Source organism: Rhinoraja longicauda, chromosome 37 (assembly GCF_053455715.1).
Source record: "Rhinoraja longicauda isolate Sanriku21f chromosome 37, sRhiLon1.1, whole genome shotgun sequence".
Classification (NCBI taxonomy): Eukaryota; Metazoa; Chordata; class Chondrichthyes; order Rajiformes; family Arhynchobatidae; genus Rhinoraja; species Rhinoraja longicauda.
This window is the reverse complement of record NC_135989.1, coordinates 18,514,285-18,529,933: the sequence shown is the minus strand read 5'-3', so window position 1 is coordinate 18,529,933 and position 15,649 is coordinate 18,514,285. Positions and strand designations below refer to the sequence as shown.

General features: G+C 47.3%; 1 protein-coding gene across 4 annotated transcripts in view; it reads left to right on the top strand.

The window, feature by feature from the left end:
- The window catches only part of elavl3 (ELAV like neuron-specific RNA binding protein 3), a 135,311-nt gene extending 121,181 nt beyond the window's left edge, over window positions 1-14,130 (top strand). For all 4 annotated transcript variants that reach the window (XM_078429555.1, XM_078429556.1, XM_078429557.1 and 1 more), the window contains exons 6-7: window positions 374-412; window positions 5,040-14,130. In XM_078429555.1, coding sequence (XP_078285681.1) covers window positions 374-412; window positions 5,040-5,388 — 388 coding nt within the window. In that variant the 3' untranslated portion in view covers window positions 5,389-14,130. The remainder of the gene's footprint in view (window positions 1-373; window positions 413-5,039) is intronic.
- Window positions 14,131-15,649: the final 1,519 nt, after the last annotated feature.

The window sequence follows — 15,649 nt, the reverse complement described above, 5'->3', positions numbered from 1 at the left end:
TCTCTCCCTCTCTCTCTCTGTCTCTCTCTCACTGACTTTCTCACTTTTTTTTCTCTCTCTCTCTCACTGTCACACTCTCACGATCTCTCTCTCTCTCTCTCACTCTCACTTTCTCACTCTGTCTCTCGCTCTCTCTCTGTCTGACTTTATCGCTCACTTTTTTTTTCTCTCTCACTCTCTCACACACATTCTCTCTCTCTCTCTCACTCACTTTCTCTCTCGCTCTCTCTCTCACGTTCTCTCTCTCTCTCGCTCACTCTCTCTCTCTTTCTCGCTCTCTTTTCCTCTCTCTCTCTCTCTGACTTCAGATGAAGCCGCTGCAGTTTCAGAGTCATTAACATCTGCCCTTCCCTTTGTCTCTTTCCTTTCACAGGCTGGACAATCTGCTCAACATGGCCTATGGTGTGAAGAGGTAATTAATGTTCTAAACAGCATCAAGTTGACAAAGGTCTAGAATTTAACATTTGCCTCCGTAATCCAGACAGTAAATGTTGATGCCTTTGAATTGTTAGCTGTGGTTTAACAGTCACCCTGGTCAATAGTTGGGAATAGAAACATAGAAGCATAGAAAATAGGTGCAGGAGTAGGCCATTCGGCCCTTCGAGCCTGCACCGCCATTCAATATGATCATGGCTGATCATCCAACTCAGTATCCTGTACCTGCCTTCTCTCCATACCCCCTGATCCCTTTAGCCACAAGGGCCACATCTAACTCCCTCTTAAATATAGCCAATGAACTGGCCTCAACTACCTTCTGTGGCAGATAATTCCACAGATTCACCACTCTCTGTGTGAAGAAATGTACAATCAGACTGAAGAGGGTCTCGACCCGAAACGTCACCCATTCCCTCTCTCCTGAGATGCTGCCTGACCTGCTGAGTTACTCCAGCATTTTGTGAATAAATACCCTGGTCAATAGTTGGTCCATTAACTGTCTCACACCAAACTGCCTCTGGTCTCTGCAAACTGTTCCCTTCCACCTCAGCAGTGATTCTCAACATTCTCCTCATCAGATAAACGTTCTTGTCCCACGTTGCTTTCATCAGGGTTATAGTTCTGTTGGATTCCACGTTTTTTGCGTGAAGTCAGTCTTGATCATTTCTTCTCAATAGATTCACAGGATGTCAGAGACCTGTGTCCAGTCTGCTCCCCTCAGCTATGTTGCTCCAGTTTATTTACACACTGCGGATCATTTCCACGCCACACCCTGTTAACACACACCCCCCTGAACCCCCCCCCCCCCCCCACAGCAGGGCGACACCACCTTCCCCAGAGATGGCACGGTGGTGCAGCGGGTAGAGCTGCTGCCTCACAGCGCCAGAGACCCAGGGTGCTGTCTGTGCGGAGTTTGCACGTTCTCCCTGTGACCACGTGCTTTTCCTCCGGGTGCTCTGGTTTCAATAGACAGGAGGCCATTCGGCCCTTCGAGCCAGCACCGCCATTCAATGTGATCATGGCCGATCATTCTCAATCAGTACCCATAGACATAGACATAGAAAATAGGTGCAGGAGTAGGCCATTCGGCCCTTCGAGCCTGCACCGCCATTCAATATGATCATGGCTGATCATCCAGCTCAGTAACCTGTACCTGCCTTCTCTCCATACCCCCTGATCCCTTCAGCAAAAAGGGCCACATCTAACTCCCTCTTAAATATAGCCAATGAACTGGCCTCAACTACCTTCTGTGGCAGAGAATTCCACAGACTCACCACTCTCTGTGTGAAGAAATGTTTTCTCATCTCGGTCCTAAAAGACTTCCCCCTTATCCTTAAGCTGTGACCCCTGGTTCTGGACTCCCCCAACATCGGGAACAATCTTCCCGCATCTAGCCTCTCCAACCCCTTAAGAATTTTATATGTTTCTATAAGATCCCCTCTCAGTCTTCTAAATTCCAGCGAGTACAAGCCCAGTCTATCCAGTCTTTCCTCATATGCAAGTCCCGCCATCCCAGGGACTAATCTGGTGAACCTTCTCTGTACTCCCTCTAAGGCAAGAACGTCTTTCCTCAGGTTAGGAGACCAAAACTGCACACAATACTCCAGGTGCGGTCTCACCAAGGCCCTGTACAACTGCAGCAGAACCTCCCTGCTCCTAAACTCAAATCCTCTTGCTATGAATGCCAACAATCGGTTTTCTCCGAGATCTTCGGTTTCCACCCACACTCCAAAGACGTACAGGTATGTAGGTTAATTGACTGGGTAAAATGTAAAAATTGTCCCTAGTGGGTGTAGGATAGTGTTAATGTGTACGGGGATCGCTGGGCGGCACGGACTTGGTGGGCCGAAAAGGCCTGTTTCCGGCTGTATATATATGATATGATATGATATGATAACATACCATTCGCCCAGTTCCTGCCTTCTCCCCATACCCCCTGACTCCGCTATCCTTAAGAGCTCTATCCAGTTCTCTCTTGAATGCATTCAGAGAATTGGCCTCCACTGCCTTCTGAGGCAGAGAATTCCACAGATTTACAACTCTGACTGAATTTTTTTTCCTCATCTCCGTTCTAAATGGCCTACCCCTTATTCTTAAACTGTGGCCCCTGGTTCTGGACTCCCCCAACATTGGGAACATGTTTCCTGCCTCTAACGTGTCCAACCCCTTAATAATCTTATATGTTTCGATAAGATCTCCTCTCATCCTTCTAAATTCCAGTGTATACAAGCCTACAACCTCCCACAACTCAAAGACGTGCAGGTTTGCTGGTTAATTGGCTTCTGTAAATTGCCACTAGTACTTAGGGAGTGGAGGAGAAAGTGGGATAACATGGAACTGGTGTGAACTGGTGGTCGAAGGTCAGTGTGGACTCGGTGGGCCGAAGGGCCTGTTTCCATGGTGGATCTCTCAGATAAGCTCAGCTGATAAGGACAGGAAAGCTGTTCCCAGAGTTGATCCTTTACTGTTCTTTGCCCCAAATTCTTCTCCCCATTCCTCACGAATCTTCCTCTTCACACCGTGACCATCAACACGTTCTAGTCTGTCTCCTCCCAAAGTGACAGCAACTCACTGTCTGAAGGGAACAGGTCCCACCTTCACTCTTCGAGTAAAAGCCCCCCCCCCATACTGCCCCCCTCCCCCTCACTGCCCCCCCTCCCCCTCACTGCCCCCTGACTGCCCCCCTCCCCCTCACTGCCCCCCCTCCCTGCCCCCACTCCTCCTCACTGCCCCCCTCCCCCTCACTGCCCCCCCTCCCCCTCACTGCCCCCCCTCCCCCTCCCCCTCACTGCCCCCTCCCCCTCACTGCCCCCTCACTGCCCCCTCACTGCCCCCCTCCCCCTCACTGCCCCCCTCCCACTCACTGCCCCCTCCCCCTCACTGCCCCCCTCCCACTCAATGCCCCCTCCCCCTCACTGCCCCCTCTCCCCCTCACTGCCCCCTCTCCCCCTCACTGCCCCCCCTCCCCCTCACTGCCCCCCTCCCCCTCACTGCCCCCCTCCCCCTCACTGCCCCCCCTCCCCCTCCCCCTCCCCCTCACTGCCCCCCTCCCACTCACTGCCCCCTCCCCCTCACTGCCCCCCTCCCCCTCACTGCCCCCCTCCCCCTCACTGCCCCCCTCCCACTCACTGCCCCCTCCCCCTCACTGCCCCCTCCCCCTCACTGCCCCCTCTCCCCTTCACTGCCCCCCCCTCCCCATCACTGCCCCCCTTCCCCCCTCCCCCTCACTGCCCCCCCTCCCCCTCACTGCCCCCCCTCCCTCTACCCCACCATTGCTGTGCAGCCACACAGATCCGTGTCCAAGCCACTATCCCTGCTCCCCATTAAGGATGTATCCAACAATCTTCAGAAAATGAATCTGTTGAATACTCGCGAGTTCACAAGTTATAGGAGCCGAATTAGGCCATTTGGCCCATCGAGTCTCCGCCATTCAATCACGGCTGATCTATCTCTGAGATGTGCAGGGCAAGTTTTTTTTTACACAGAGTGGTGAGGCCCTGGAATGAGCTGCCAGGGGTGGTGGAGGCAGATGTAATACTGGTGTATAACAGGGGTTATATAGGGACATGGCTACGCTGGGACTGGAGGGACATGGATCACTTGCAGGCAGAGAAGATTGACATCACGCTCGGCATGGACATTGTGGGCCGAAGGGCATGTTCCCTTGCTGCACTGTTGTATTTTCTATACCTGAGTTTGCTCTGTTCTCTATCGTTTATTACGGGGAGAAGGTCGGAGAATGGTGTCGGGAGGGAAAGATAGATCAGCCATGATTGAATGGCGGAGTAGACTCGATGGGCCGAATGGCCTAATCCTGCTCCTATTACTTATGAACATGAATGAGATTGTGGAGCGTGTGGACTGACCATCAGATGGGGTTTGGAGCGATGGTGGAGCTCAGTTCAGTTTGGTTTGGTTTGGTTTATTGTCACATGTACCGAGGTACAGTGAGAAGCTATTTGTTGTGTGCTAACCAGTCAGTGGAAAGACAACACATGATTACAATCACAGTGTACAGATACATGATAAAGGAATAACGTTTAGTGCAAGGTGAAGCCAGCAAAGTCCGATCAAGGATAGTCTGAGATCAACTTATTTACATCGGCGAAACCAAGCGCAGGCTCAACGATCGCTTCGCTGAACACCTGCGCTCGGTCCGCATTGACCAAACTGATCTCCCGGTGGCCCAGCACTTCAATCCCCCTCCCAGTCTGACCTTTCTGTCATGGGCCTCCTCCAGTGCCATAGTGAGGCCCACCGGAAATTGGAGGAACAGCACCTCATATTTCGCCTGGGCAGTTTGCAGCCCAGCGGTATGAACATCGACTTCTCCAACTTTAAATAGTTCTTCTGTCCCTCCCTTCCCCTCCTCCTTCCCAGATTTCCCTCTATCTTCCTGTCTCCACCTATATCCTTCCTTTGTCCCGCCCCCCTGACATCAGTCTGAAGAAGGGTCTCGACCCGAAACGTCACCCATTCCTTCTCTCCTGAGATGCTGCCTGACCCACTGAGTTACTCCGGCATTTTGTGAATAAATAATTCTACTCCTGTATCTTGCTGATGTTTGTATGAAGTTGGACAATTCGTGATTCACACCCAAGCAGTCCTCTCTCCCTGTCGACCAGGTTCTCCCCGATCACCATCGAGGGCATGACCAGCTTGGCAGGTGTCAACCTCTCTGGTCCCACTGGCACCGGCTGGTGCATCTTCGTTTACAACTTGTCTCCGGAGGCCGACGAGAGCGTTTTGTGGCAACTCTTCGGCCCGTTCGGGGCCGTGACCAACGTCAAGGTGATCCGCGACTTCAACACCAACAAGTGTAAAGGGTTCGGCTTCGTCACCATGACCAACTACGACGAGGCGGCCATGGCTATCGCCAGCCTGAACGGCTACCGCCTGGGTGACCGCGTTCTGCAGGTCTCCTTCAAGACCAGCAAGACCCACAAGTCGTGAAGGCGCTCCCCGACCCCCCTCACCCCCCCGCCGCCGGGAGAGAGAGAGAGAGAAAAAGCAACATAAACACGCGCCCCTCCTCAACACTAAAGCAAAATTATCAATACTTCACCAAACACACTCACAGCAACAGAACAAAACAAAATCCATTAATATACCTGGGCTTACAGTGAAACAAACAGACTTTTTCAAGACCAGTGTTAGCGTTATATTGATACAGGACATCTTACAACAAATAACCAGGAAGCTATTTCATAAACAACTTTGAATACTTTTTTCATAGCTCTTATTATATGAATATAATACCTATAAAACAATACTACGCAGGGAGTTTTACCCAGCCTAATATTAATAATAACACTTATAACTGCCTTCATTGAAGGTGATTTTCTCTTGTAATGATGGGCTGAACAGAAAGCTGGGAAACTTAGAACATTTTCACTAAGACCTGTTTTCAGAAGTGTGTGGTTGCAATTGACATAGAAAAAAAATATTTTGAAGGGGAATATTTATGAATTGCAGCTCTTAATTAATTTACCTTTTTTCTCTTTTTCCTTGTTCCTTCCACGGTTTCATTAACCAAGGTCAACAGAAAGAAAAAATGTGCAATACCTTGCAGCTAACTAAGCATGGGCTGTAGTTTGTCCAACACTAAAGTGCATTACTGTAAATCAATGTTCCCAGAGCCTTGTCTGGTCGCTGCTGCCCGAAGTGACCGCGGTGCAAATTGCAATCTCCTGCAGTTTCTGCACTGATAGGTTACCTGCAACTGATAGGCCGCAGTCTGGGATCTCGATTGAGGAATAGTTTGGGTGTGAACTATTGTGCTGTGATATTATTGGTAGAATTAGTATTTTGTAACGATGCTTACACGAAGAATCTCGGCGTTGCCACCATGCAGAGGCGTTAAGGGAATGGGTAACATTGGAGGCCAGGGTATATCTGAGTGGATATCTCTGCCCGTCAGTCGCATGAGTTCAGAACGTTGTGGCTGAGAGTTGAAATATTTATTTTCCAAGTGGGTTCCCCTTTAATGATGAAATGCGCCCTGTTATAAAACTACTGGTGAGACGCGTTTATAGCTTCTTAATAATCGTTATGTGACAATTCTCTGTGTGAGAACCGTGAAGGATAATGTTTATGGCGTTCACCAAAGAACTTGTGAGTGAGCGGAGTAGATTGTAGTCAGTTGCCTTTCCTGGACACTGTTTGCCCCAGAATCTTTTATACAGGCACATTAATTCCGAGACTGCAAGTCGCAGAGGCTGGATCTTATATCTCTGCTCAAATAATGCACAGGGTGGAATCACGCCGAGCATTTGTCTTTGTCCCTCACTAAATCTCCATTCAAACGCGACCAACGCGAACACACAGGTTCCTGAGATGATGTAGAAATGTGCTTTGATGCCCCTATATTTATAAAGTAAAATTGAAGCATGCGATTCTTTCATATTTAGAAATAATCTGTTTACATGATGGTCTTCGTCAGTTTAATGAGGCGAGAATGGTTAGCCCGTGGATGCCTTAGCCGGAAAGCTTTGCACTTCTCAACCCCCCCACCCCTCACACCTCCCCTCCTCACACCCCCCCCCCCCCCCCCTCCTCCGGCAACTCCTGATCAAGTTCTGACCAACGACCAGACACAGTCTGAAGAAGGGTCTCGACCCGAGACGTCACCTATCCATGTTCTCCAGAGATGCTGCCTGACCCGCTGAGTTACTCCAGCATTTTGTGTCTGTCTTAGGCAGAACGCAATGGCAATATCAAACTGGGGAAGTCCAGCTCATTGCTGATGGTGAGGTCCAGATCTGAAAGACTTTGTAAACCTGGATAATGTTGTCCCCCGACCCTTCCACACTCCTCACCCTCGTTGCCCGACACAACCTCATCGCCCTCACCCACAAGTTGTGATCAACCTTGAAATCCGAACCTACAACGTGAAGTCCACAGACACACGATCCAATGGGCAGCTGTGTCTGTGACACCAGGCTCCTCTGCACCACACACTTGGCATTTAAAGGGAGAAGATTTCACTTTACGATAGGACTCATGGTGACAAAAGAGTTGTTCCCCTTGGTGTTGCCTGTAGGGACTTAGAGAGACTGACCATCTCCCTGCTCCACCATTGTGGGACAGGCATGGACCTCTTCGTGGAGACGACAGGTTCAGAGACGTGAGCCCATGTGTCCATCCCCACCACATCCCCTGATTACAGTGAATCACTTGGAGAAGAAGGTCGCCTGTCCACCCCCCCCCCCCCCCCACAGATGCTGCCCGGCCCGCTGAATCCCCCAGCTACTCTCTAGTTCTGAGATCATCCACACTTCACCGTGTGAACCTTGCAACCCCATTAAACATCAGTCCCACCCGGTGCCAAGTCAACACGTCACTTCAACCAAGACTACCACGTCTCCTGCTCAGTGTCGCCATAGAATTACATGTACACCGCGTGCATGTGTGCACCCATGCAGCGCGCGCCCGTGCAGCACGCACCCATGCAGCACGCGCCCATGCAGCGCGCACCTCACAGTGCCCTGCACAGCATTCAGAGACTAGTAATGCACACAGACACAGCAAGGTCCATGCAACTAGCCCAGAGCCCTCCTTGCTCCAAACACACATGATCAGGTACACGGACACACATACACGCACACACATGTTTACACACATATCTAGACAGGTCACGTCACACTGACTGTCAGAGGCACTCCAGCACAGTGAGGTACGATGAAAGACTTGCTTCCAACAGCATCACAGGCAGGTACACCTGGACATTCGCCCACACCTCGACCACAAACTACCACAGGTGCAGAACCCTGAGCTACACTCGTCCCCACCCTCCTGCTCCCACTGCATTGTGACAGGGCACTGGGGGAAGTCTTGCCCCAGTCACTGGGGAAGGTACAAGCTCTTCACAGAGAGTGACACAGCGTGGAAACATGCCCCTCGGCCCAACTTGCCCACAACGGCCAACATGTCCCAGCCACACTCGTCCCACCCGCCCGCGTTTGGCCCATATCCCTCCAAACCTGTCCTGTCCACATCTGTCTACTGTCTGTCTACTGTCTACTGTCCTTCCATTGACAAACACCATTCCGTTCAAATCCATGGGATGTCGTTGGCTGGAGCCTACAGCAGGTTGGGAGTGTGGCCCCTACATACTGACCGCCCCATGAGCTAGTCCACTGGTGGAGCACTATTACAAGTACAACATAAATCTCCAGCTCCATCACCACACTCCACCCACCGCTGCCCATGTAACAGTCCATCGGCTTTATGGTTTATGTCAGTGAAGGTATTCCAGTCTTTGCACTGAGCTGGAGGGATTGCACATCACCATTTCACAGACAAGAGTAATCGGAACTTTACGCACTTGACATCCAACCGCTTCGCCAAGGGGCAACAGTCCAGCAGCTGAGGACCACGTCACCAAAAACACCCTTTGGAGTCAGGCATCGCGTTTATCGGTCAGACAGACAGGAGTTAAGGCGACAATCCCACCCATCCCCACGTCAGTGTTAGTTCCAAACCCGCTGCGTTGTACGTGGCAGATTGTCCAAGTTGCACTGCGTTTAAAACTGAGTAGCGCCTCGTTCTTCCACAGCTCGTTGAAGCAGGTCCAAGATGTCCATCTGTCTACGATGAGGCAGGAATGAGAGACAATCAGCAGTATTGTTGCCAAGTTGGGAATGTTTGCGTTGTGGAGATTGTCTTTCAGGCAGAGTTGTAGTGTGGGAATGGGAATTTTTGAGTGAATACATCTTGTGTGGAGATGTATCTTGCACATGTATATAAGCTTCATGTCACTGAGACCTTGTGTTCCTCTGTTGACACACTTACTCATTTATCATGGTGATTCAGGGATGGTTCTTAGCCTGGCCTGGGGCAGTGAGATAACGGCCCAACCATTGGTGATTTCTCCTGCCATTAAGTTGTGTTGGAATGGAAGCCGTTCCAACCAAACCTACAGAATGATCAATCACCTCCCTCAGCCCGAGAGCATCCAGCCTGCACAGTTGTGGCTGTAGGGGCGAACTGGGACTAACAAGGATTGAGCTGGGAGTGATCTGGGGTCGATTGGGGATTGGGTTGGGCTGTGGGGATGTACAGGGACTGAGCTGGGATTAATCAGGGGCTGAGCTGGAACGGAGCAGGAACTGAGCAGGGATTGGGCTGGGCTGTGGGGATGACCTTGGACTGAGCTGGGCTGAGAAGACGAGCAGGGTCTGAGCTGGGATTGGGCTGTGGGGATGTGCTAGGACTTATCTGGGATTGGGCTGGGGTTGATCTGGGCTGTAGGGATGTGCTGGGACTGAGCTGGCCTCTACCCAAGAGTGGGAGTTGGGACTGGATAGCTGAGACTTGTGTGGAGGGCAGGCACTGTGTTCTATGGAGAACCTTGGTCAGGACTCCTCACCTTGGATCTGTATTTGTATTGGCTTGCTTAGCGATGGGTTTTGCAGTCTCTATGAGGCTTGATGGGCCAGCTCTTCACTCTTCATTGATCTTCACCTGTTAGTTTGCAGTTGTTTGTGGCTCCCTCTGATCAGAAAACCAAATGAATCACTCTGTTCTCTCGCTCTAATGCACAACCTCAGTAAACTCTATCAAAAGTTCTTCTATACATTGTTAGTGATTGTTCTTCTATACATTGTCAGCACCATCAACAAATGTACAATCTATAATTCCATTACTAATAGGCACCATTTAATGCACGCCACTAACAAATGTGATATACTCAATACATGACATGTGCAGCTTGGAAGCCCCTAGTTGATGTAGCAGCCATTTAAGCCAACACCTCTCACTATAACACACTTTACTACTCTGCATGGCTACTGAAGAGACTATAATAACGCAGTCTAAGTGTATGAGAGGTCCATTTTACCACCACAGCATTTATTTGTGATGATCATCAATCTGATCAGCAAACAATTCAGCAAGAAGAGCCAAACGTTTTTGGCTGTTTATGTGCCTGAGAGATTAGTTAGCTGTTGGAAAAACATAACCAGAAAGCCTTGTTTGTTTGTATGTGTGAAGTCCGTCAAAGATTAGAAAGTGTACGTGTTACACACAATGGCTCCACACTCACTCACCTTTACGCTTCCTGAGGTATTCCCTTTGCCCTGTGTTAGGTTAGGGTGCTGGCCAGAAGTGCCCACATCTCTCAGTCCGATGCTGTGTATAATGAGGACTTCATGCATCTGACTCGTTCTATAACTGGTGCTGTGTGTGGGAAACAATACTGGGCAACCTGCTACCAAAATATATCCAGACACCAAAATAGAAGCTCAGACTTGCCAGCAATAGTGTAGAATCTTTCTTTGAACATTTCTCGATGCAACTCAGTGTACTTTCCCACTCAGTTGGAGACAACATTGGTTTTCCAAGCAACTACAGATTGATTCCACCCTCCCCAACATATTTTGGAGTTGTTTTGAAAAGCAAACAAATTGTCTCCCCCTCCCACTTAACGATGGGCCCTTCATGCCCTGTGTTGCGATTGGCATCAATCATCTTCCAACCATTTAGTTGAACAAATACATCCAGAATACGGAATGTGTTGCTGCATTCAAGATAGAAACCTATTCTGGATTGATAACACGATCAAACACCTCATTGCATCACAGGTGGAGATGTACCATGTCCATTGAACCATTATGTAAAGAAGGATACCTTGCAGATAGTTCTAGAGAGGGTCTGGTGTATTCAGAGCAACATAAATCTCTCAAATGATCCTTTGAGTGTGGAAGGACTGACAAAAGAGAAATGAAAGGTATTAATGTATAGGCTTTTTTAAAAGGAAAATTCATAAGTGATTCCCTTTACAACGTATCTAAAAATCCTGAAGACCTGTTGAAAGAATATGATGCAGACTTCTAATCATTTGTCTCCCCCCTTCCAAGCTCTTCCTATTTATTGTGATAGATATAATATTGTAAAAAGTCCTTATACCAAGCTGGGATGGGAGGGTTCTAACAAAACAACATTGGCAAAACATTTGATGACTTTTCATATTATAATAAATCTTGCCAAAGAGGTGATCTCTTTGATGTGAATGGGTTTAAAAAAATCTATTTTTATAAAAAAGAAAAAGACCTCATTGAAAATTTTTACAGAACCTTGATCGAAAAAAAAGAGAATATTTTGACAGGCTATGTTCTTTTAGTGGGAGGGTTGGACAGTTTTGTCACATGTGCTCTAGGCTGATAAACTTTTTAAGACAAAAAAAGGGAGCATAAAACACATTGTTTTCGAGCAAGAATTGTTGATACTAAGTTTGTACTCAGTAATACTGAGAGCATATAGTTTGCTGGGGAGTGCTCTCTCAACAGGACAGGTTCCACACAGTGACATCATAACAGCTGACAAGATTTCGTTGAGGCCTTCCTGTTTAATTGCTGTAATTTTTAAAGAGAAGATTGCCAAAAAAATAAAAGTCAATTGACTTTCAACTTGCTGGCTTTGCCAGTCTTGGAAACCTGTTTGATTTGAACAATATGGGCAAATTGCCTTGCTCGCAAAGTCCTTTTTAGATTTTGTTCCTTTTGGAGGTGTAAGTTTTTTTTAGGAAAATTAAACATTTCTTCTGAAGCATGCACGGTATTTGCCCTCACTGCATTTGCAAAATCATTCATTATATACGGAGGGTTGGGCTGTTTTTGATAGACCCAGTAAGATGCTATTTAAATACATGTATTTCTTATCCAATTTGGATGTCTGGCCCCAAAGATGGTTTTATGACAATTTATATAACGCAATGTCAACACCCCTCCCCTCAAAATTTATTGTTCAGTTACACAGTTGTAGAGAAGTGTCAAACTTCAGTTAGATCTTGTCTCGTTAGTTAGTAGAGTCAAGCAGATATTGTCCAATATGTGGACAACTATCTGGTGGTAGACGCCAACTGTCCCCCTGGTGAGGAGCAGCATCAGTTATCACTGGTCCTAAAGGGTTTTTCTTAAAGTCAAGGAAGACCCAGGTGGACATGCTGTCTCTGCGGTGGGGTCTTGGGTCTTGGTCTTAGTGATTCCACCAGGTCTGGCCTCAACACCACACCTGTGCCGCCCACGGCCTATGAAGGAAGACCAAACAACAAGCCGCGGTGTCCACGGTCTTTGCTGATGTCAAACTCTCAGCAACCTGCCGACGGACAAAAAAAGGGAGCAAATTGGGGTCTTTGGGAAAGAGCCTAGTTAAAACTTGGCCCATTTACTGAAGTTGTAAGCAAGGGACAAAATGAAAGGAAAACCCGATGATGTCAAGCTTTTTATTTTTGACACTATTCTCTTTAATCCAAATAGTTTGATCATTCGTTTGAGGGCCTCAGTATATTTATTTAACTTTATCACCTCTTTAAGATACGTTATTCTTCCTTTGTTGGGGACGGTAAGTGCTAGTTGACCCTTTGTGTGTTCCTAAGGAAAGGTTTTCAGAAAGCTACTGACGCAAGCCCTACCTATCTTCAAAACCGAGCAAAGCACTAAAGGCTCTGTTACCTTTGAAATAAAAGCTTTTGATTTTCAACCTTGCTTTGACCCATGTTGATGTTGTGCGTGGGGGGTGGGGCTTTTAAAAAAATTCCCGGTCCTCTCCTCCAAGACCTGACTATTACCAAACCTGCCAGTTAGTTTGCATTCTCACTTTTTTGCTATTATTTTTCTCTATTTAACGTCAGACGTTTCTTTGTGTCTGGAACTCTATGTGTAAAACATGGGTCTCATTTTGTTAGAATAGTTTTTAAGATTAAAAAAAGTTTAAAAAAAAGATTTTCTATTGTTTTAAAGCCGTGTTACGTGTATTGTACGAATCTGTGGTAGCTTACATTGCAGAACAAAAAAAATGTTTAAAAAAAGCACCATGACCTAGTTAATATTTTGGCAATTAATAGCTTCTTGTAGCTTAACTTATTCAGAGGTTGAATATATATTATCGCATTGTAAAAGTCGTTCTGTGTATATTTATGTTTCCTTTATATTTGCAAGTTTTAAACAAAAAACGACTTTAATTTTACCAATACGTGGTTTAGCTTAATTTATTCTTAAGGGAACAAACTTAAAGTTTGAGGATGGCTTTCCTTCGTCAGATGCCCTGATAATGTTGTGACATACGGAACAAAAATATTGAGTATTAGGAAGTTACTTTGTGTGATAGTTGTTATAACTTTGCTATTACTTTTGTCTTGTTCAACATTTTCAGTCTTATCCTAATAGTGGTGTCAATGGATTTTAACATGTTAATGCTTGGTATTTCTTTAGTTTTATTTGACCTCTTTGCCAATCCTCGAATGGTGCATTGAGTGAATGGTGGCAACCAGGGAAACTTTAACACAAACTCACATCTCGGAGATACTCAGATGTTTTCCAGATGAGGGAGATCCAGTTGACTGGATTGTGAAGGATGGAATGGGGTTGGGGGGGAGGGGGGTGGGGAGGAAAGTCCAGGGGTTCACTCAAATCGTGAACTAAATGTAGCCCTGAACTTGGCGGCTCGAATGTTCAAAGCATTAGTGGGGAGGCACAGATCTTTTTTCTCTTTGGTGTATTTAGTTGGGGGAGAGGGTAAAAGTTCCTACGATCCTTTAACTTAATATTTATTTCGATGGTAAATTATGGCTGATTTCTTGTTGGAACAAACTTGCTAGTTTAGAGTATTTATTACTGGGAATACAAATGTGAAAGCTGTAAACATTTTTCATTGAACTGTTTGATTATTTGTACTTTTCATGCCAGACAATAAACTTCAGAATCTTATTGCAGAGTTGCTGTTCTTGTTGTGCCAAGTGCTCAGCGAAACGGTTACCGAGTCCACTGATGTAAAGGAACCCACATCGGGAACGTACCTGGAGAGGGGGTGGTTGGGTGGAGAGGGAAGAGTGAACCAAGGGTTGTGGAGGGAGCAGTCCCTGTGGAAGCCGAAACGGGGTGGAGATGGGAAGATTCCTTCTCTTAAACCTGCATCCTCTCGTCCTAGACTCCCCTGCTCTGGGGGAAAAAGATTCTGACCAAAGATCCTTCAATGTTATAAATCTCTAAGGTCAGCCACATACAATCTAGTGAGAAAAACACAACCTATTCCAATCTTTCCTTATAACCAGAGCCGTCCACAGTGGACCATAGCCTGGTGAATCTCCACTGCATTGTTCCTACATCCTTCTCAGTATTGTGTACAGTTGTCATCACACGGAGTGCAGTCGACCCATTGGTTTGTAGTTTGGAGAACTCTATCTCTTTGTAGCCTGAACAAGCTTGGTTTTGGCACCATCCACACTCGCACCCCATCAGCCACATCCATCCTTTCCTTCACCGTCTCCAGTTCACCCAAGAGCTGCATCTTCCCCTCCTCATTCACCATCCCAGGGCTCGTGATCCTCATCCCTCCAGCTCTGCCATCCACTCCCAATATCACCAAGTTTAGCTCCCATTCACTCTGCCCTCTGAGTCTGGGCTCCAGTGGGTGTGCAAGAAGCAGAGCTCGATGACAAGGGGACTCATCACATCCTCCACCCAAGCAACACTCAGGAATCTAAACTGAATTCAACATTATCAGATGTTTGTGTCTAAACTGGTCAGTTGTGATAGAATGTGCAGGAAGGAAGTGCAGATGCTGGTTTAAACCGAAGATAGACACAAAAAGCTGGAGGAATTCAGTGGATCAGACAGCATCTCTGGAGAAAAGGAATAGGTGACCTTTCAGGACAAGCCCTTCCTTAGACTGGAAGAGGTCTAAAGCAGTCTGAAGAAGTCTCAACCCGAAACGTCAACTATCCTTTTCTCCAGAGATGCTGTCTGACATGAGAAGTTACTCCAACTTTTTGTGTCTATCTTCATCTTAACTCAGTGCCCCCCTCCCAGTGCACATCACCTGCTTTCCTACAGATCTTTAGCTTCAGTTTACCACCACTGTCAGCACGTATTACTCCAGCATACTCTTGCTTTTATTTTCCAGCTACTCTCATTGATCGAAACACTGAGTAACTCCATTGTCTGCCTGGATTCCCATGGCCTCCACAACACATTGGCTTCTGACTTCTTCACCACCGCCTGCCATTGGCCTAAAACTTTAACTCTCCCTGCACGATGTTGTTTGAATGGTTGGTTTCCCCCCACTTTATTCGATAAAACAATCCCGTGAACCTTCACATCTTTCCACCCAGAACTGGGCACAGTATTTCAGTTGTGGCCAAAAAGTTGCTTTGTAAAGACCAGTCTGAAGAAGGGTCTCCATTAGAAACATCACCTATCCATGTTCTCCAGAGATG